Source organism: Theropithecus gelada, chromosome 3 (assembly GCF_003255815.1).
Source record: "Theropithecus gelada isolate Dixy chromosome 3, Tgel_1.0, whole genome shotgun sequence".
In the NCBI taxonomy this organism is placed as follows: Eukaryota; Metazoa; Chordata; class Mammalia; order Primates; family Cercopithecidae; genus Theropithecus; species Theropithecus gelada.
In genome coordinates this window covers 180,685,346-180,708,464 of record NC_037670.1, presented here as the reverse complement: position 1 = coordinate 180,708,464, position 23,119 = coordinate 180,685,346, and the positions used below count along the sequence as shown (strand labels likewise).

The following is a 23,119-nucleotide window of genomic DNA, read 5'->3' as shown; positions in this document are numbered from 1 at the left end:
AATATTAAAAATAGGGCCGGGCGTGGTAGCCCACACCTGTAATCCCAGCACTTTGGGAGGCCGAGGTGGGCAGATCACCTGAAGTCAGGAGTTTGAGACCAGCCTGGCCAACATGGTGAAACCCTGTCTCTACTAAAAATACAAAAATTAGCCAGGTGTGGTGGTGCACACCTGTAATCTCAGCTACTCGGGAGGCTGAGGTACGAGAATCGCTTGAACCTGGGAGGCGGAGGTTGCAGTGAGCTGAGATTACGCCACTACACTCCAGCCTGGGTGACAGACCAAGACTCTGTCTCAAAAAATAAAATAAAATAAAAATAATACCAGAAGAATGAACCAAAGGATTTGAAAATGACTGCTTTAGAGTAATGCCCCAAAAAGGTCAAGGGACTGCTACACTTTCTGTTATAATCCTCATAGAACTATTTTACTTCTGAAACTATGCCCATGGAGCTTCTGATAAGAATCAAGCAGCTACAAGTGTGATGACCGCTATGGAGAACGGCATGCAGGTCTTGGATGAGGAGCTGTGACCCCAGAGAAGGTTACCTGACCAAAGTGGCATTAAATGGAGACCCGCAGGGTGAAGAGTAACAGCAGTGGGTGAAGGGGGAGGTTTTCTAGATGGAGGAAGAGGATGTGCAGATGGCCATTAGTGAGAGAGCACTTGGCCTGCAGAGAAACAAAGGAAACAGTAAGACTGAAGAGGCTGAGACTGAGGTTGCAGAGGAGGGGCGCTGCCTCAGGCCAGCTCTTTGCCTTTGGCTCAAGGTGTGGGAGCAGGAAGAGACAGGGCCCCCAGCGCCACTCGTCTTCTTCAGGGAGAGAGGGGGCCCCCGGCGCCACTGCTCCTCTTCAGGGAGAGACGGGGCCCCCAGCACCACTGCTCCTCTTCAGGGAGAGACGGGGCCCCCAGCGCCACTCCTCCTCTTCAGGGAGAGACGGGGCCCCCAGCGCCACTCCTCCTCTTCAGGGAGAGACGGGGACCCGGCGCCACTGCTCCTCTTCAGGGAGAGACAGGGACCCGGCGCCACTGCTCCTCTTAGACCTGGGTGGGCGCTTGCTGCACACTCCAGACTCTGCTATGGTCAATGCCAACTGCTTCAACTTCAAGCATCCACATATCCCCATCATGCAAACCTGGTCTTATATTTATAAACTAATCAAGACCTTAGAACGGGAGGGAAGGTAAATAATTGTATTGACAGATTTCAGCAAACTGCTGTGTTCTCTGGCCACAAGGCAATAATGTTGAAAATCAGTAGCACGTCCAGCACTCATCTTGCCTGCAGAACACACTGCGCATCGGTGGAAATGGGCTCAGCCTCACAGAGGTCTACTGATGGATCTAAGCACGTCATGGAAGTCTTGCTACCCTTTGCCAATTTTTAGGCTATCAGTGGGCATGTGACCATCTCAGGTGAAGCGGAAGGAAGGTCTGTTGGGAACTTTCTCCCCTGCCTTTCCAGCTCATCCCTTGTTGTTGAGGACTGACCCTGGGGCTGTGCACCCTCTTGTGTCCATGCACAGGGCAGCAGCACCCGACGGCAGCACCGGAAGGAGGCTGGTCCCGGCAAACATCAATAAGCCACCAAACCAGAACTGCTGTGAACAATGACACACACCGTTAAAGCTGACATCACTTTCAGTGTGTTGTTCGTATACTTGCAGCCAAACGCATCCTAATCCATCACCTCTCCTCACCCTACTTAAAGGAACAAAAGAGCCTCAGGCCCAGATGGTTTTACAATCGAGTTACCCCAAACTTTTAAGGAACATATCATCCCTATTTTCTGTTATTCCAGAATACTGAACAAGAGGGAACACTGCCCAACTTATTTGGTGAAGCTTATATGGCTTTGATAATAAAACCAGACAAGGACAATCATAGTCCAGGGTAATCCATGGTTAAACGTCAAACATCCTGAATGAGAATTAGTTATCAGAGTGCAACAGTGAATTTGAAAAACACCGTGGGCAAGTAGGGTTTATTCAAGCTATGCACAAAGATTCAATATCAGAGTCTGTCACTGTAATTTACGGCACAAACGAACTCAAGGAGAAAACCCACAACAAACATGTTCATCTAAAAAGCTGCAGGAAAACAGCATCTAAAAAAGTACACCTATTAATGAGTTTAAAAACCTCTAGCAACTTGCTAAAAGGGAAATCCTATAATTAGATAAAGGCCAACAAACACCACAAAACAGAACAATAAACAAAGGGCAAACATCACATAAGTAGGGAAATGAAATGTGTTAGGTTCAGGAACAAGACAGAAACGCTAGGTATTACTACGTGTATTCACCACAGCTCAGGAGATCCTGTCCAGATTGAAAACAAAGTGGGGCAAAAGAAGAAGGGGCATAAAAGTAGAAAGGCACAGACAATAAGAATCACTGCAGAGATCAACTGACTTACTCAGAAAACCCCTAGAAGTCGGAGACAAAAAGATCTAAATGGTGTGAGATGCCACCATATTTGTGGATCAGATGATAACATTGTAAATACGGTATTTCCCCCATCTACAAATCCAATTCAAAAAACATCTCCAGCAGAATTTTATGTAGAAAATGAGGCAGCTTTAGAGGAAAAAAAAGAGGAAAGGTCTTTTCCTAGCAGCTATTAAGACATATAACAAGACTCTATTAATCAAAACAGTGCAATACTGACATAGAAGCAGAAGCCTTGGAAGGAGAGAACAGAACATGCTTTAACCTCATTTAACCACGATTTTCCCAGTATCATAAGCAACACAAACTGTGGCGACATCTAAATGTGAAATGTAAAAGGTTAAAGAAAATGTAGAAAAATCCTTGCACTCTCAGAATGGTGAAGAATATCTTAAATCTCCTCCAAGCAGCAATAAAGTAAAAAACAAAAACAAAAACAAAAACAATGGATTTAACATTAATCAGAATGAAAATTGTATTCAATATAAAATGACAGATATAATTTAAAAGATGGTAAAAGAACAGAAGATATTTTCACTGGCTAAATCAACAAGAGATTACTATGTAGAATATGCAAAGAACTCCAGTAAATCAGCAAGAAAAGACAGAAATCCAAGTGGAATATTACATATAGATAGTAAAGAGCATATGGTTCAATGTCATTAGTAACTAATATGCACAATCAAGATTTTTTCCATAAAGAGGTCCTGAAAAAAGGTCTCATGTATTTTCCTTAATAACTTTACTTATTTTCCAAATTGGGACGTTCCTCTTTATGTCTAATTTAAATTTTTCCTGATTAAGATTGATTATGATGAAACTATTTGGTCATCTACATTTTAAACCACACAGGCACAACAGAGGATCTTCACTAAACTGTTGTATGACATTATTCCAAGTCTCAACATGTTCATGAGCCACACTGTTTTCTAGAAGACAACAAGCTTGTTAGCAGAAGTTCAGAGGAAGACAGCATCAAACATCTCCCCTGGCACTGCTGTGGGAAGAGGTCCCCTCCACCTTGTGCGACTCCAACACAACAGGCCTTCCAGCACCTCCAGATCCATCTGACCTGTGCTAGGACACATGGTCCTCAACCAAACCTATTTTCTACGCCCACCATTTAAAAATCATATTTCTAACTTTTCAGTTTAAAATAATTTCAGATTTACAAAAGGTTGTAAAAACAGTATGAAGAATTCTCAACAAAGGACTAGTATCCAGAATCTACCAGGAACTCAAACAAATCAGCAAGAAAAAAGACCTCTAGCAACTTGCTAAAAGGGAAATCCTATAATTAGATAAAGGCCAACAAACAACACAAAGGATGTGTCTACCCAAAGGAAAAGAAGTCATTATATGAAAAAGACACATGCATACGTATGTTTATTGCAGCCCAATTCACAACTGCAAAGATATGGAACCAACCTAAGTGCCCATGAACCAATGAGTAGATAAAGAAAATATGGTATATATACACCATAGAACACTACTCAGCCATAAAAATGAATGAAAAAATGTCTTCTGCAGCAGCTTGGATGGAGCTGGAGGTCATTATTGCAAGTAAGGTAACTCATGTTGTATGTTCTCACTTATAAGTGGAAGCTAACGTATGGGTATGCAAAGGCGTACAGAATGGTATAATGAACATTGGAGACTCAGAAGGCAGACGGTGGGAGGGGTGTGGGATTAAAAAAACTGCACGTTAGGTACAATGTACACTACTCTGGTGGTGGGTGCACTAAAATCTCAGAATTCACCACTATATAACTCATCCATGTAACCAAAAACCACTTGTACCACAAAAGCTATTGAAATAAAAATAAATAAAAAAGAAGAAACACACACAAAAAGCAAACAAACAAAAAAATCAAAAAACAGGCCAGGCGTGGTGGCTCACACCTGTAATCCCAACACTTTGGGAGGCTGAGGCAGGTGGATCACCTCAGGTCAGGAGTTTGAGACCAGCCTGGCCAACATGGCAAAACCCCGTCTCTACTAAAAATACAAAAATTAGCAGGGTGTGGTGGCACACATCTGTAATTCCAGCTACTTGGGAGGTTGAGGCATGAGAATCGCTTGAACCCAGAAGGCAGAGGTTGCAGTGGGCCGAGATTGTGCCACTGCACTCCAGCCTGGGCAACAGAGCAAGACTCCGTCTCAGTAAAACAAAACAAAATGAAATTTCAACATGAGCTTTGGAGGGGACAAACATTCAAACCATAGCCTAGCCACTGTGAGCTGTCAAAAGACCTCTTGCACCTATCAACACAGTAATATATGTGAGTAGTGGATAAGGAACAAAGTATGAAAAGTACTCAGCTTGATGTTGTGAAAGAGTCTTCCAGACAACAAATGTAAGTGAAGGATTCTGTTCTCACTGATGCCAAATCTAAATGGAAGTTCTCCCCTATCAGGGGCACACTTGATGTACTGGGTTGAATAGCGTCATCTCAAAATTCTTGTTCACCTGGAACCTCAGGATGTGACATTATTTGGAAATAGGGTCCTTGCAGATGTAGTTAAGATGAGGTCATACTGGTTTAAAGTTGGCCCTACATCCAATGAATGGTATCCTTATAAGAAGAGGAAAGGGAGGGTACAATCACACGTAGAGAAGAAGATTGTGTGAAGTCAGAGACAGAGACTGGAGTGATGCTGCCACAAGCTAAGCAATGCCAGGAACCACCAGGGAAAGGTAAGTTAGGATTCTCCCATAGAACCCTGCCAATGGCGCCACTTTAGACTTCTGGCCTCCAGGACACTGAGAAAACTTAACCCACCCAGTTTGTACTAATTTGTTGCGGCAGCACTGGGAAACTAATATACTTAAAAACAGCATTTACAATTATAAATGCATAATACATCTCCTTTCTTTTATTAATTAGAAGAAATGGAATTGATCTGCATGCCTTTATTTACAGGCACAAACTTGTAGCAATACTACACACAGTAAGAATGTGTGTCAAGTTGCATGCTATATGCATCCCACCTATCGTAAGGAAAGAATTTCAATCAGCCATGACGGAGGTAAGGCTGACTTATTTCTATAGAGAATGACATTATAGAATTATTGTCACATGAAAATATGATCAAAGAGTATCCAGCAATCAAAAGAGATGGAAAAAGTATTATAGAGATATTTCAGAAAGCTAATTAATACAAAATATTATTGCTATTTTTATTGATTTTTGTTTAGGATATATTTCATGTTTTTTGAAATTCCTAATTTGTTGCAAGTTTTGATCTTATTCTAAATAAATATTCACACTTGTAAAAAGAAAATATTATCAAATGTTCCTAAACCCAAATGTTAACCTTTTATATAACCCTAGTACAAAGATCAAAACCATGAAATTAATGTTGCTATAATCTATCAATTAGCCTACATGCCTTCTGCAGGTCTGGTTCTCTGTCACACTCATGTCTTTTTTCGGAACTAGGATCTGATCCAGGATCACAGACTGCACTTGCAGCTATGTCCTGAGTCTCCTATAATCTGGAACAGTTTCTAGGTCTTCAATTGCTTCTGTTGACTTGACACTTCTGAAGAGTACTAGCAAGGAACTGTGTAGAATGTCTTTCACTTGGGTTGGTCTGAGGTTTCCTCATGATTAAATTCAAATATGCATTTTTGTAAGAATGCCACAGAAGTGCTGTTGCACCTTTCAGCAGGAGACACGTGAGGCTGGCCCGTGCGTTACTGCTGACCTAACTAGGATTACTTGGTGCAGGCGCTGCCTGCCAAGTGTTATGACTGTACAGCTGAAGTAACTGTGAAGTTACTGTTTTTCTCCCTGCCATGTACTTGCATCTCTGGAGAAACTACCTCAATATTCTGTGTCTGCACATAATTTTTCTCATTCCTAATTTCAGCAATGATGATCATTACTGTGCTGTTTGCCAAAGGTGATTTTCTATCCCCTGTCTACTATCTCTATGAGTTATATTCATTCTACTATAAGGGATTTTTCTTTTCCACCATTTATTTACTCATTTATTTTTATCAATGTGAATCAACAGATATTTCTTTTGTTCTCCCATTTTTACTTATTATCCTACTTGCCATTACTACCTTTACCTTCTTGCTCTAAAGGTCCCCTATCATTTTTAAACTTCAATACATACACACCTTCAATACATATATACCTCTCTGTATAATAATAAATAAATTATTTCTGTAACATAAAAAATTATACTATTAATCTCAATAGATTTTTTAGCCCTAATAAGCCAAAAGATGAATGACTACATCAGCTTACCCAAAGTCAATGGTGGTGGTTTGGGATCAAGAACATATTCTTTTTCTGAATCTTCTAGATTGGGGCACTGCATAGTTTTTTTAAGTCCAGTATCTGTTATTAGCTTTGTATCTCTTTTTAGAGATTTGTTCTCTTTCTTCTGTACTTGTGTCTTAGAATGATCTGCAACTGAAAGATTTCGAAGTTGAAGATCACGTAAAATGTGATCTTGTAAAGCAACTGCATTGACTGCCAAGTTATCTTTCTTAGATGAGTGACCCTAAAAGGTAGGAAAAAAGTCATATTTAGATGAATATTATGTAATATATCATTTAAAAGAGAACTGAGGCTTCAATACTCAACTTTGATGGCACATACGAACAAATCAAATAGTAAGGAACGCTTGACTCATTGTTTACCTAAGCAGGAGCAGACCCTGTCTCAGCATTTATGTTAACAATACAGGAATATCTTTTCATTTAATTACTAAAGCCTTAATTATAATATGAATAAATTCATTATGACCTATAAACCTGTGCATGCCTAAAGAAACCCATGCTGCTTCACTATAATTAAATTAGACTCCAGGCAAGTACTAAGGAGACTCTTGCCATTTCAGCTTATGCCTTTTTGTGAAAACTTGGTAATTTCCTGTGCAGAATAAAAATCACCAAACAGCTAAGAGATGCCTGCAGTAAATATCACCATAGATTGTTTTTCCATCGGCCTATCCACTGCCCCATGCCACACTTGGCATTGCCCATTCCTGCTGACAATTCCTAGTTGAAGCAGGGTTTGTAAACTAGTTTTTATACTCTCAAATGGCTGAATTAAAATACATTTCATGAGTCAAATAATATGTATGTTTAAGAAAAGAATAGTGTACCTTATTTTTTAACATGCCGAATCAGGAAAAGTTGTTGCCTGGCTATCACAAACTCTATCATCACATCACATCACCTTCCTTCTGTTCTTCTGCTGCAAAGACATGGTCAACAGAAAGTCAAAGCTACAGTGCACAGAAAAACCTATGCAGTTTGTGAGGACAATCTGTAAGAGTCTAACAGATCATGAAGCGGCAGGAATGCCTGCTACAGGGTGGCACTAAGTTACACATTCTGGTTCCGGAGGAAGGGGGTGAACTCAAGTCAATTATGCTTCGACTCATCCCTGTCCTCAAACAGTTCAGCCCTGAGCTCCTGAGGACACATTAATACAAATGGTTAATTACTAGGAATTAATCCATTGCTAAATATAACATGATACACAAGTACTACAAAATTTCAGGCTAAAACTGGAGACTTGTAACGGAAAAACTAGTTAAACTGGCATTTGAAAGATACGTAGAGGGAAATGAACATGGCACACTGCAGGTAGGAGGAAAGAACTGGCAGGCTGGAAATCAGCATGATATGCTTCTTTTGGGGAGAAAGGGAACAATGAAGAAACTGGAACGCAAGAGGAACACTGCTTAACTTCAGTCTCTCCAGAACACAAAAGTACAGAATATGGGGACAGACCAACTTGAGTTCCAACTGAATTCCACCACTTTGCTGCACAAGATACTGAACACAGCTGAGCCCCACGATCCTCATCTATAAAGCAGGTATAACAATGCTGGCTTTGCAGGGTTGCCGCAAGGATTAATGAGACCTTTGCAGTATCTAAAGTAGGTCTTTTCACACGGAACTTACTGTTGTTATTCTTGCTTCAATTCCCTTCAAAGCTGGTGGAATAGTTTGGAATTGGCCCTTCTAGATTTTGGACATGGTGTATTTTATGAAGACAGATGTATTCAAAATATACTGTGATGAGGAGAAATAGAAAGTTATTCAAGTAATCTAGGAACTGGCACAGGAGGCCCTCGAACACATTTCTTCTAACATCGTTTCCTTGTAACGTTGATGAGAAAAGAAATTGATCCCCGGCAGGGGCCACTGTCTGTGTGGAGTTTGCACGTTCTCCCCACGTGCTGTGGGTTTCCTCCAAGCACCCCGGGTTCCTTCCACATCCCAAGGCTGTGCACGTGAGGCTCACTGGCGTGTCCCCGTCTCAGTAACTGTGAGTGTGAGTGTGCCCTGCCATGGGATGCCGTCCTCTCCAGGGCTGTTGCCTGCCTTGGTCCTGAGCTGCCTGGACGGGCTCAGTCCCCTGCCACCCTGAACTAGAATAAGGAGGTTGGAAAATGGAGGGATACAAATTATTGTAAAATAAAACTTCGTAAAGCACACGGTAATCACACAGAGATGCAGGACAATACCTGATGCAGTAGGAAAGGCCCAGCGGGCTGAGAACTGGCTGTTGTTTTGAAACTACATGGTAGGGGGAGGCGCTTCAGCGCTTTGGCTTGGCCAACATTACCTTTGATTTAACGCAGCCCCTCCACGACCTGGTCACTCATGGATTCACCAGAAATTGGGTAATGATCTTTCTTAAATGTATGTAGAGCTTATATGTATTTCAGCGTTTCATATTAGAAGTGCTTGGGTCTTTACTTAGAAGTTTGGTGATGTTTTTGTGACCAGGAATTGTGCTGTGGGAACTTACCTCTTATTTGTATCAATTAACCTATGGTGAAACTGGTTTCCTTGTACGCTGCATGGCTTAAAGCTCCAGTTTCTAAGAACCTATGGATGATGTTAAGTGAGGACTTACTGTATTGAGGGCCTAACTGTAAATATAGAAATTAATCCCAAGAGAAACTAATCCAATATAATCTAAGGACTAACACTTGTATTAAATTACTCCAACCGAAAGAACAAACTCACTAAGGCGTGAGTGCAGAGACAGAAAAACAGTGGAACCAAATCTCTGATATCCAGGGTTAGGAGTAAAAACGTCAGTCGCTGCTCAAGTCCTGCAGAGGCTTTGATGATGGTTCTTACTACAACCCTTCCCTGTTCCCGTTCAACTCTGGCATCAGGAGATGTTTGAAAGAAGTTCCACCCCATATCTCATCAAGACAACTGAATTCGGAGAAATGGTGGAAAGAATTTAAAATCCTGAAAGATCACTGCCAGAATCTTCTCAGTTCCTGTCTCCAAAAAGCCTATAAGCTGCAGAAGATAGTGTGCATCACACTAAAAACGGTCGGGTGGTATCTGCAGTGCGCAGTTTAATCTCAAGTTTCCACACGGTAGGCCACTGTCACTAATGTCAAGGTAAGGAGCTTTTGAAACCTGTACTCTTTCAAAGTCCTACGGTATCATTAAGTTTTAGAGTTTAAAATTTAGAATTTAAAGGTATTGACAACGCTTCAAATATCTAGTCCAGCTCCACTTTATAAATGAGAAAACCAAACACCAGGGGAGTCCTTCAATACATAATGAGCCTGTGGCACTGGCAGGGTTAGAAACGTAACCTTGCCCAGTATTGAAAGCTAAGATGAACAGGAACACGTTGCTTTGTAAATCCCAGTATTAAACGCTCAAGAGGCAGAGCTTGGTGGCAAAAACGACCGTTGGGGTGCCAAAGCAAGTGATTTCAGCTAATTAAACACGCTCAAGAAAAGTACACGAGACCAAGCCTAGGACGTAAAGATGCAATTCTAGTAGGGTCTTGGTGTTTATCTCCTGCCTTCCGAAGCCCGCTGACCGTTTTCTGAGATCCTACTCATGCCGGAGGCGCGCGGCGACGAGGCTCCAGTTCCCCTGAAAGCCGACACCACCCTGCGCCTCGGGCCCCTGATGACAGCGGGTCCTACTGGGTTCTGAAATTACCGACGTGGGATCACCGTTCTAAGGTTTTAGGCCGCCGTAAATTCGTACCCTCAGGAAGAGCTGTGGAAACCAACCAGGACCCCGAGTCCCCCGAGGACGTTGCGCGCCGCTACGGGACCCGACCTCGCCTCACAGCTGCGGCCATCGCCGGCCCGCCTCGGAGGAGGCCAAAGCGAGTCCACGGACCCCCTGGCGGGCCGCCCTTCTTTCCGCCCCCGCCCCAAAGCCTCTCCGTGCCTCGACTGCGCCGGGAACACCGGAACCCAGGGATGTATGCCCCGGTTCCCTCTGGCAACTCCCCGGCCGCCCGCCCGCCGTTGCCGTAGCAACGCCCGCCTCCGCGCTGGCTCCCCTCGCGCTTGCTTGCCAGCCCCGCCCTGCCCCATACTGCGCATGCTCGCCAGCCCCGCCCGGCCCACACTGCGCATGCTTGCCGGCCACGCCCGGTCCACACCATATTGCGCATGCTCACCGGCCTCCGCCCCGCGCCCGGCGTCAGCGTCGAGACGCAGGTGCGTGCCAGTCGAGGCTCGCTTTGCGGGCGTGTTTGGGGATTGCCTGGCAGGGTGTTTGGGCGCCGCGGGCTGACGCGCAAGGGAGTGCAGCCGCCCAGGCCTCATGCAGTGACTCGTGTAGTGAGGGCCGAGTCCCGCGCGGGGTTCGCTGTAGCCCGCAGCCGCTGGCGGCTTTGTGGGTGCAGCCACGCTCCTCAGCCGCCCGCCCACCTGGGCCTGGGACCCGGTCGTTTCCCTGCGTATCTGTGGTCGTTCCCGTTCCAGGGTCTCGAGCGCACCGCCCCTTCGCTGCGCTTTTAGTCGAGGGCAGTTTTCTGGGGCATTCCCCGGTCCCCCGTGCCTCTCGGGCGTCCTGGCCCGCGGAAGCGCGGGCGCCGACTGCGTGGCGTCGTCCGTGACTCCTGGCCCCTCTCTGTGGATCCCTTTGCTTCTCGCTGCGGGTTGTGTTTCCTGTTTCGTGGGCCTGGCCGTTTGCGTTGGATGCAGGCCCCGGTGATCCCTGCGTGGCCCGCTGGCCTTTTCCTGCTCCGGAGGTGACTGAGCCGCGTGTGACACATCGCAGTGACGAGACAACGCGTTCCTTTCCAGGCTTGCAGCAGGCGGTGCTGTTCACGCTCCTGAGCGGAGCCTTCCGGTGCTTTACTCGACGCCCCAAATAGTGCGCTGTTCCTCCCAGGGACTGCCACGAGCTGGAACTCTTCCCCGCCCCTGTGAGCTCGGGGCTGTTCTTTCTCCGGTTGGCTCACTCCAGCCTCGATGTTTCCTCGCTGCCCAGACCTGCTCGGGAAGACTCGAGAAGGCCGCTCCAGGACTCCAGCTCTCCACGGAAGGGCTTCCCCTCAGATTGCGTCTTGGCGCCTGGAACCCTCTCTCTGTATCCTCTGCTGTTACTCTCTTGGCCTCCATTTGGGTTGTGGCCTGGAAACTCCTGGCTCGCTGCTTCCCTTCTCTTAAGGATCACAGCCCTGCACTGCCTGTCGTCCAATGCCTGGAAACCATTGTATTTTTTGGTCTGATTTTGTAGTAGTTTAAGAACTTAAATCTGGTCCCTCACACTCCATGACCAGAAGCAGAAATCAGTAGAAGTTTGTTTTTTCTTAAAATGACGATTACTTTATTGTGTTGGTTCAATTTATGTTGTACTTTAATTAGAAGAAATTTGGCTGAAAATACAAAGAAAATATACAAATGCAAGTAATTTTTTTTTAAACTTCCCTGAAAGCAAGGTCTGAAGAAATTACCAACCAACTTAGACTGGATCTGGAAGAAAAGGAAGCGTCCTTGCAGTCTTAGGACTCTTCCATTCCGTGACGTAGGTGTTAGGTTAACAGCCATAAATGGTTGTAAGACTTTGGGCTCAGATAAGTAGACTTAAGTTCAAATTTTGACTTATTTTACAAGTATCTGATTTGTGGCAAGCTCATCTTCCTAAACCATGAGCTCCTTATTTGTAAAGGGGACATTAGCCACTCTCCAGCAACAGCCCTGGCGCTTCTTCAGTCCTGGGATGGGTCGTATGACTAGCCTAAGCAAACCAGACAATCCAAGCCCCTGACCACAGCGGCTTAATCTGGGCTGGTGATATGTCTAGGTAGGCCAACCAGGTGGACTCAGTATTTTTGTGGGTGCTACTGGAAAATTTCTTCAATTCTAACTGAATGTGGAAATGAGAACAGACATGAAATGGCGGCTGTGTTGCTGTCTTGTCATCATGAGGTGAGGGCCTGAAGCTATGGTAGCCACCCTGTGTACCTTGGAAGGAGGATTCTACAGGAACTGGCAGAGATGAGACTGGGACGCAACCCAGTCCTGGTGACGTATTTGAACCCTGAGGCTGGCCCTCTTGTTAGTCTTTTCACGTACTGGCTTCAGCCAGAGGGGTCTGGTTTTCTGTTACTTGCAACAGGAAGAATTGGAATGATAACTAGGCATGCTATTACTGCCTTATGGCTGTGGTGAGATTAAAACATGATATTGTGGGTGAACTGCTTAGTCCAGTGCCTGCTATTCTTTATATTGGTTTTAAGGTATTTTTCTTGAACTTCATAAAGTTCTAAGAAAAATTACTGTTTTAAAATTCCTACCCTTTGTTCACAAGTTTTAAATTTTCATGGTAGTTTTTCTATCTGCATGTTTTCTATTAAAAATAAATTGGTCATTCTTCAGTTAGCTACAAATATTTTAAATTTTTTATTTTTAAATTTATTTTTTATTGATACATATTAGAAGAACGTGTTTTTGGAGTACATGTGATAATTTGATAAATTCATATAATCAAATCAAGGTAATTGTGATATCCATCCCCTTAAATATTTACTGTCTATTTACATTAGGAACATTCAAGTTATTCTAGCTATTTTGAAATGTGCAATCGATTTGTGTTAAGTATAGGCTTGACGGAAAATTTAACCTTATTGCTTTCTAATTCTTGACAAAAACAAAGCTAACATAGTTGACATTTGAAGAATAATACATTCTTCTTCAAGATGGTGTATTCTGTCGAAATGAGTTAGATGATCAGAATGCAACATCTTGGATAGGGTTAATTAAAATATATAGTCAACCTGTCTTGTCCCCAATACCGTGTCATCAGTGATTTATATTTTAACGTTATGCCTTTGTTTTAAAAAGATTTTTTTTGAGATGGGGCTAAGAAACTGCATGTATACAAAGCATGTTTGCATCTTCAGAAAACTGCTATTGAGTACATTCCCCATGGTGCTGTTCATTGCCATTTGTGTAGCCACCCACATGATTATTTTAGAATTTCAAAATCATTAATTGAATGTCCTAGGAATAGTGGAGACGGAAGAGAAAATTAGAGGTGCATGATGGTAAGGATGACGAGGTTGTGCTTAGTCATGAGGAGAAGGGCACCGGTGTGCTTGGCTGATTAAGATGCACTTCTGTACTCCACTATGCTTAAGAAGAAAGCTGCATGTGGTAACCGTAAGAGATCTGTTGTATAAACATTGTCACAAAAAGAGTCATGAGCAGCCCAAGATGGATGGCAATAGTGGACTATTTAAGTGGAAGACATTGATAGGAAGGGAAAGTCTTATATTTTGCTTGTGTAGAAGGCAATTCAGACAAAGTGTTCAAATACTAGAATAGGCAGTTGGAGTCCATCTTGTGGAGGTTGGGGGTTTTTTCATGATGACACTAGAGACACGTTATTGGAGACTGGTGCTGGCACTGTATGGATTTTTTTTTTTTTTTTTTTTGAGACAGCATCTCTCTCTGTCGCCCAGGCTGGAGTGCAGTGGTGCCATCTTGGCTCACTGCAACTTCTGCCTCCTGGGTTCAAGCAATTCTCCTGTCTCAGCCTCCCGAGTAGCTGGGATTAGAGGTGCCTGCCACCACGCTTGGCTAATTTTTTTTTTTTTTTTTTGAGACGGAGTCTCGCTCTGTAGCCCAGGCTGGAGTGCAGTGGCCGGATCTCTGCTCACTGCAAGCTCCGCCTCCCGGGTTCACGCCATTCTCCGGCCTCAGCCTCCCGAGTAGCTGGGACTACAGGCGCCCGCCATCTCGCCCGGCTATTTTTTGTATTTCTTAGTAGAGACGGGGTTTCACTGTGTTCGCCAGGATGGTCTCGATCTCCTGACCTCGTGATCCGCCCATCTCGGCCTCCCAAAGTGCTGGGATTACAGGCTTGAGCCACCGCGCCCGGCCTTGGCTAATTTTTGTATTTTTTAATAGAGATGGGGTTTCGCCATATTGGCCAGGCTGGTCTTGAACTTCTGACCTCAGGTGATCCTCATGCCTCGGCCTACCAAACTGCTGGGATTACAGGCGTGAACCACCATGCCCAGCCTATGGATTCTTAATGTATCACACCCACGGGATTTGAGTTTGCCCACCTGCCTAGTCTCTAAATACTGCACTAATGGAAGCCTAGGTAGGGTCAGAATGGTTCTTAATTCAATATCCTTCTCACATTTTAATATCTTAATGCTCTCACATTTCTCCTTTGTTATCTACTAAATATTCTCAAAACCTACTCAGTACATATTTGACTCTTGTCTTTCTTAACACAGTCGTTGACATCTAAAACAAACCTAAGGAGCAAAAATTGGTGGCATGGGTTTCATCTTTAATTTAGCTTTCAATTTTAACCTTCACCAAAAATCATCTCTCCTTCCATTTATTTATCTTAATCTTCAGTATTACCTTTAACTTTCTACTCACACTTGTATATTTATTACCAATTTCTATTCCTAAACTTGCTGATGTGGTTTGGCTGTGTCACCATCCAAATTTCACCTTGAAATGTAGTAATTAATCCACATGTGTCAAGGGCAGGGCCAGGTGGAGAGAATTGAATCATGGGGACAGTTTCCCCCATACTGTTCTTGTGATAGTGAATAAGTCTCACAAGATCTGATGGTTTTATAAATTGGAGTGGCCCTGCACAAGCTCTGTCTTGCCTGCTGCCATGTAAGACCTGTCTTGCTTCCCGCTCGCTTTCCACCATGATTTTGAGACCTCACAGCCACGTGGAACTGTGAGTCAATTAAACCTCTTTCCTTTACAAATTACACAGTCCCGGGTGTGTCTTTATTAGCAGCATGAGAACAAACTAATACACTTGTTTCCACCCAGATTATTTTTTCAAAGAATTCTAAGTCGCTTCCTGTTTTTTTTTTTTTTTTCTGTATGTGAGGACCAGCAATTGTTTGGAAATTTGCCAGTCTCTCCTAGTGTTTTGTAGCAGCAGTTGCTGTAAAGTCTCAGGTATACTAGTGGAAACTTACTGAAGTGTGTTTTTTCCTTGAGATTATATTATAGTTCTGTTTTGTCTTTAATAATGAAAAAGGGCTTAGGATGAGTTGTTTCCACTCCTCTGACAAAGTGCATTTAAAAAAAATACTGTGACAGACATAAGATGATTACGTCATTCCTGTCAACATTAAAATAGTAGTAGAGAAACACTGATGAAAACACTTCCGACCCTGGAGAAGAGAGGAGAAATCTCGTTTTCATTCTTACTCTATAATTTAAAGTCATGGGTATAACAAATGAGCCTTTAAAAACTGTTTTCTGAATTTAAAAAATGGAGCAAATTCATTCTTTGTTGTTGAATTCAATATACTTGGAAGTAATTTATCACTTTGGTAAAGAATTATGTCCTATGCCTTAATATCTGACTTGATGAAGATATTCATGCTATCTACACTGTGATCACCAGATACTAGCCACTTTAAAAATGTTGCCAAAAGAAATTAGGCATACTGATTGTATCAAAGGTGTTTGGGTAATGTGGACCCCTTTCAGACATTTGTGATTTTTCTGCCTTAACTGAAAGTTTTGACAGGTTTGTAAAAGCATAAATGTCAGGTTATTAGTAGAAACTCTAACCTAGGAAATAAACATATATACTGGTTTCAGCCAGTTTGGCTAAAGCTGGATATCTCTAAAAATTGAATCAGTTGATGCTCTAATATGTTCAATATATCAAGAGACAGGGTGTTTCGTGATCACATCTAGATAATTTTAATTAATAGGTTTATTTTCTCAATAAATTTTACAGATAAATTAAAAATACAGAGAGCTCCCTCTCCTTGCAACAGGTTCCCCTATTTGCCATTTGTATGCTATATTTGTTAAAATTGATGTACAGTAAGGTTGTCCATGTTTAATGTTGACTATGAAACTCTCCACAAATAAAAGTATACCCCACAAGTACACAGGAGAGGCCCCTCTGCAGTTTTATTCATAGTAGCACAAGCAAAGAAACTATTGAGAGATGAGTCTCATGATAGCAGAAAAGTATTGATCCATGAGCTGTCCACATCTAGGATGCTGTCTGCTTTTGGGGAGAAACTTTCATGGTTAGCTTTATCTTAAGGTCTCCAACAGGTGTATAGATTGAAGAGTCTGGAGGGGCCCGTTTCAGCTGTGAGATTGTAAACCCAAGGCTCAGGGTCCTGAAGTTTTGCTGCAGTGTAAGTGGCAGAGGCAGTCTTTCCCTGATGATGTTTCCAGAAGACTCAGTTTCTAGGCTTTAGATAATGTAGGGTTTGATTGTCCTCAGTAGACCATGGAAAGCTTTCTTTACCTGGTGAAAATAACACTTGGGCATAATGCCTCAAAGCCTTGCAGCATTTAGTCATATCGGAGCTTAGGAGGAGGAGATGTGTGAGGTTTTATTATTAGGAGCATAGGCCTTCAGTGACTATTGCATAAGGGATCAACTTACATTTTCCACGTGGAAGTGGATCTGTTATCAATCCACAGTACTTTAGACCAAGGAAATCCAGTCATTTCAGTTAGCTTATACTAATGTGATTGTACCTATGATACCTTATCTCATTGTTTTACAACTTGTCTGGTGAAACAAGTACCTCTATCACTAGCAATCTTTCCAGGTATGTCCCATGAGAGAAACATATTTCCTAATAACCTTTTATCTACTGTTACAGCACGAGACTTTTTGAATGGAAAAGCTTCTATACAATCAGAAAACATGCATGGAAAATGGCAATGGAATGAAATCCTTCTAAAACTATATCAGTGGCCTATCATGTAGCAGAAGTGTACATGAAGTTTTGATTGCCTTCCCAGGATTATAGATTTGACAAACCAAACATTGGTCATAAACCATTTTAGCAATTTAGAACATTAACCATGCCAATATTCTATTTGGATCATCTTATCTCTTAAATGATGTGCCGTGGAGTGTAGAGCTTTTAATAACAGAAGCTTTAAGGATTCAGGAAGGACCAGGCATCTGTCCAGGCTCTCCATGAGTCCATCCTTAACATTAGATTTAAATCTTCTTTTTTTCATTTCAAGTTTTAAAGCTTGTATGTAAGATTAACTTTATTCCTGCATCTTCTCAGTTGTTTCTTCCTTGTGTTTGCCCTTTTCTTTTCCTACTTGGCGAGATTTGGCTTTCCGTTCAAGAATCTTTTTGTGGTCTGTGTCCAGTTGTAGCCTATTGATAACCACCTTCCTGGGGTGAATGCCTACATGCACAGTTGTGCCATTAGCCTTTTCCTGCTGCACCCGTTCAGCGTGGAGGACATATTTCTTCCTGTAAACATGGACGACTTTGCCAATTTGCTGACCTTTATAGTGTCCTCATACAACCTGAAATTCATCATCCTTTTGGGTGGGCATGGATCACACGTTGTACTTCTGTCCCAGCTCTTTGGAAAGAGGAGAAGACATAATCTTCCTGTAAATGTGGGAAGGTGCATTGAAATGCCTTTTGTGGTTCTTGCTTCGGTCAGAAGTTGCAAAGGGATTGAAGTTCATTTTGGCCATTCTCACTTCAGTGATAGCAGCAAAATGGAAGATTTATATCTTCTTAAATATCAGTTTTGTTTCTCCAATTCAGGTGCATAGCACTGTTTATTAGATGGGTTATTATAGGTAAATTTTACTTGGATCATGGAGTTCATCTAAAACACATATCATAACCATTTCAGTACTGGCTGACTTAGCTTGAAAATCTGGCAGAGTATTTCCTTGGTATTCAATTAATTTTTATCCTGATTGGATTATCAGTTTCATAAACCAGCAGTCTGTTCATTAGAGTGCTGGTAATTCATACCCAGTCTAAACGATATGATCCTAAAGTTATCAGAAACTTGGCATTCAAGAGTGCTTGTCAGTCCTTTCCATCCCTTTCATGAATCTCCTCGAAGGCATGATACTCTAGGATTTTACTAGCTTATGAACTTAACGTAGCAGATAATCTTGCTTCTCTGTCTTTTGGATACTGCAAGGGTCCTCTGTAGCATCCCAAAGTTAGTTTGAGGTAACAACAAAAAAAGACAATTTGTAATTTGATTTTGGGAAGCCTGTCAAATATGTCAAAGATTTAAAATAATCAAAACAGGATCACAAGGCATTGTAAGATAATATTCATTTAGCCAAAGTGATAAAAGGGGTTAGAAAGCAAAAACCGTTCTTCTTTGATAGAGAGGAGACTCAGTTTTCCAATCAACAGATCTGAGAAAGACAGCATGAGACAGAATCTGTCTCCTCCTCTTCTGTCTCTTTTGCAGTTTACTCAAAAGGTGAACAAACGTCTTTTGGACCCAGTCCAGTTTGTTATGACTTCCGAACCCAGTTGGGATTAAAATTTTCCTCAAACTTGGATAGCTCAAAACACAACTCTGTGGAGCTTCAGAATTTGGGAGAGAACTTACCCAGCATCCCCAGCGGCTGTGAGACACAATACACACAGCGGGCCCGGTGGGGATCCTGTTTGGTTATTCGATGCTCCTAGGTGTCATTGGACGCTCCACTTTGGATCCCACTTCTGATGCCATATGTTAAAAGAAAAACTTGAGACAAATTAAATTTACTAGAGCTTAATACAGCAAAGAATGATTTGTGAACCAGACAGCACCCCCAAACTAGAATAGGTTCAGAGAGACTCTGGCGCTGCTGCATGTTTGAAGAGGATTTACAGGCAGAAAATTAAAGAGAGGTACAGAAAATGGAAGCAAGGTACAGAAACAGCTGGACTGGTTACAGCTTGGCATTTATTTGAACATGGTTTGAGCAGTTGGCTGCCTGTGAGTGGTTGAAGTAAGGCAGTGATTGAGTGAGACTCAGCTGCTTGTCACAAGTGTAGGTTACAGTCTGTTTACGTGTCCAGTTAGGTTACAGTTTACTATGTACAGGAAAACTTTTAGGCTGAACTTTTGAAGAGGTAGCTTTAGGCTAAACTTAATAGTTTCTTAGCCTTTCCCCACTCCTCTTATGTGAGACGGGAAGACTAAAGGGAACGGAATACATCCAGTTGTCTTTTTCATAGGTTAGACAAGGCTCTAACAAGATGGTTTCCCCTGAGGGCCGGTCCCTGCCGTGAAGAGAAAGCTCAGGTGTATTTCATAATGGCGACCTTTTTCCATGGCCTATTTCAAAATGGTTACTTTTCCTCCCCTACTTCCACAAAAACAAAGGAGTTTTTCTGTGAAATTCAGTGTGAGAACCTGCTCAGACTCCTGTAGGTAAAATTTATGAAAGTATGGGGATACCTTAAGAGTGGGCCCCCAGGACGGGCATGGTAACTCATGCCTGTAATCCCAGCACTTTGGGAGGCCAAGGCAGGCAGATCACCTGAGATTGGGAGTTTGAGACCACCCTGACCAACGTGGAGAAACCCCGTCTCTACTAAAAAAATACAAAATTAGCTGGGCGTGGTGGCACATGCCTGTAATCCCAGCTACTCAGGAAGGCTGAGGCAGAATCGCTTGAACCTGGGAGGTGGAGTTTGCGGTGAGCCAAGATTGCGCCCTTGCACTCCAGCCTGGGCAACAAGAGTGAAACTTCGTCTCAAGAAACAAACAAAAATAAAATAAAATAAAATAAAGTAAAGTAAAATAAAATAAAATGTAGCGTCGGCCCCCAGTGGTCTCTAACTCTGAGGCGAGTCCACACACAGCCTCTAGCGATTTGTGCCTGCCCGCTGCTGGCTGCAGCAGTAACTTTTGTACCGTGTAAACTGTGGCTCTCTGTATTCATGTCTGTCCCCAGCTTTTGAGGTGGTGATTTGCCCGGTGACCTCATTTCTCTGGTTATTCTAAGAAGTGTTGTTGATTTTCAGTTTGTTCAGTTTCTTCTTGTTGTGAGGTTGGGAGTAAGTACTGCAAGTTCTTTGCATGTCAGAGTGAAAACCAGAATTTGTGAATCCAAATAGGTTTTTCGTTTGTCCTTGTTTTGTTTTTGTCTTTAACTGTCCTCTTGTCGTATCATGTTCTTTTATTCACATTCTTTGAAGTTTTTTTCTTTCTTTCTAATTATCTCTCTCTTTAATTTTTCTACTTTTTATTTTATAATTATCCCAGGAGGATTTTTTGGTACTTACTCCCTTTGCTCTCTAGTACCTGCTATTTATTTGGTTTATGTACATTTTCTAAACTTTTCCTCTATGTTTTCAGTTTCATCAATTTTTAATAAGTTATTGAATGAATTTATTTAGATATTTATACTCAATTTTTTTTTTTTTTTTTTTTTTTTTTTTTTTTTTTAGACGGAGTTTCACTCTTGTTGCCCAGGCTGGAGTGTAATGGCCTGATTTCAGCTCACTGCAACCTCCACCTCCTGGGTTCAAGCAATTCTTCTGCCTCAGCCTCCCAAGTAGCTGGGATTACAGGTATGCACCACCATGCCCAGCTAATTTGGTATTTTTAGTAGAGACGGGGTTTCACCATATGGGCCAGGCTGGTCTCGAACTCTTGACCTAATGATCTGCTTTCCGTGGCCTCCTAAAGCACTGGGATTACAGGCATAAGCCACCGCGCTTGGCTTATTTATTTATTTTTAATGGATAAAACTATATATATTTGTTATGCACAATGTGTTGTTTTGAAATATGTATACATTGTAGAATGACTAAATTTAGCTAAGTAATGTACACATTACTTTGCATAATTATTTGTGATGAGAACATTTAAAATCTCTTAGCAATTTTCAGGAATTTAATTCATTGTTATCAGTCATATAAGAAGTTATACAATAAACTACTGTTACACAATATATCTCTTGAGCTTATTTCTCCTATTAACTGAAATTTTGCGTCTTTTGACCAACATCTCCTGAACCCGTCCCTCTCCACAGCCCCTGCCAACCACCATTCCACTCTCTACTTCTATGCGATCAACTTTTTTAGATTTCATATATTAGCGAGATTAGTGGCATTTGTCTTTTTTTTTTTTTTTTTTTTTTGAGGCTGAGTCTGGCTCTGTCGCCCAGGCTGGAGTGCGGTGGCCGGATCTCAGCTCACTGCAAGCTCCGCCTCCCGGGTTCACGCCATTCTCCTGCCTCAGCCTCCCGAGTAGCTGGGACCACAGGCGCCCGCCACTTCGCCCGGCTAGTTTTTTGTATTTTTTAGTAGAGACGGGGTTTCACCGTGTTAGCCAGGATGGTCTCGATCTCCTGACCTTGTGATCCGCCCGTCTCGGCCTCCCAAAGTGCTGGGATTACAGGCTTGAGCCACCGCGCCCGGCCTTAGCATTTGTCTTTCTGTGCTTGACTTATTTCACTTAACATAATATCCATATGATTGCAAATAACAGGATTTACTTCTTTTTTATGGTTAATAGTATTGAATTGTGCATATATACCACATTTTCTTTACACATCTGTTGATGGACACTTGAGTTGATTCTACATCTTGGCTATTGTGAATAACACTCAGTGAACATGGGAGTGCAGTTATCTCTCCAACACACTGATTTCATTTTCTTTGAACACATATCTGGTAGAATTGCTGAATATGGTAGTTTTATTAAGTTTTTGAGAAGCCTCCATATTATTTTCCGTAATGGCTGTAGCAATTTCCATTCTCACCAACAGTGTGCACATGTTCTCTTTTCTTCACATCCTCTTCAATACTTGTTATCTTTGATCTTTTTGGTAATAACCATTCTAACAGGTGTGAAGTGGTATCTCATTGTGTTTTTAATTTGCATCTCTCTGATGATTAGTGATGTTGAGCAATTTTTAAACAAAATTTTTTATTGAAACAGAATCTTGCTCTATTGGCCAGGCTGGAGTGCAGTGGCACAGTCTTGGCTCACTGCGACCTCCATCTCCCAGGCTCAAGCAATTCTTCTGCCTCAGCCTCCAAGTAGCTGGGATTACAGGCGCCCACCATCACACCCGGCTAATTTTTGTATTTTTAATAGAGACGGGGTTCTCCTGGCCTCAGGTAATCCTCCCACCTCGGCTTCCCAAAGTACTGGGATTACAGGCATGAGCCACCACGCCTGGCAGAGCAATTTTTAATATACTTTTTGGCTCTTTGTATGTCTTCTTTTGAGAGATGTCTATTCAGGTTCCTTGCCTATATTTTAATCAGGTTATTTGATTTTTTACTATTGAGTTGTTTGGCTTCTTTATATAGTTTGGATATTAACCTCTTGTCAGATGCACTGTTTGCATATATTTTCTCCCATTCCTTAGGTGGTCTCTTCACTCTGTTGATTGTTTCCTCTACTCTGCAGAAACTTTTTAGTTCGATGCAATCCCATTTGTCTGTTTTTGATTTTGTTACTGATGTTCTTGGGGTCATATCCAAAAATGACCCAGGCCAATGTCATGGAGTTTTTCCCCTGTGTTTTCCTCTAGCTTTATAGTTTCAGGTTTCATGTCAAAATCTTTAATCCATTTTCAGTTAATTTTTGAAAATCTGGTGTGAGAAAGGGTTTAATTTTATTCCTGTGCATATG

General features: G+C 42.3%; 1 protein-coding gene and 2 pseudogenes across 5 annotated transcripts in view; 1 reads left to right on the top strand and 2 right to left on the bottom strand.

Annotated features, from left to right (window-relative positions):
* The window catches only part of RNF32 (ring finger protein 32), a 35,776-nt gene extending 24,970 nt beyond the window's left edge, over positions 1-10,806 (bottom strand). Inside the window, exons 1-4 of one of the 4 annotated variants that reach the window (XM_025378733.1) lie at positions 10,488-10,678; positions 8,389-8,499; positions 7,581-7,672; positions 6,716-6,974 (exon numbers count right to left, since the gene is read on the bottom strand). In XM_025378733.1, coding sequence (XP_025234518.1) covers positions 6,716-6,974; positions 7,581-7,595 — 274 coding nt within the window. In that variant the 5' untranslated portion in view covers positions 7,596-7,672; positions 8,389-8,499; positions 10,488-10,678. Of the gene's footprint in view, positions 1-6,715; positions 6,975-7,580; positions 7,673-8,388; positions 8,500-10,487 lie in introns of all 4 variants that reach the window. The other 3 variants (XM_025378732.1, XM_025378736.1, XM_025378734.1) reach the window with 3 other exon arrangements.
* On the top strand, positions 10,807-13,102 carry LOC112620321 (annotated as a pseudogene). The gene has a single exon (XR_003118509.1). The product of XR_003118509.1 is annotated as a putative uncharacterized protein encoded by LINC01006 (transcript).
* A 4,648-nt stretch (positions 13,103-17,750) lies between these two features.
* Positions 17,751-18,188, bottom strand: LOC112620322 (annotated as a pseudogene).
* Positions 18,189-23,119: the final 4,931 nt, after the last annotated feature.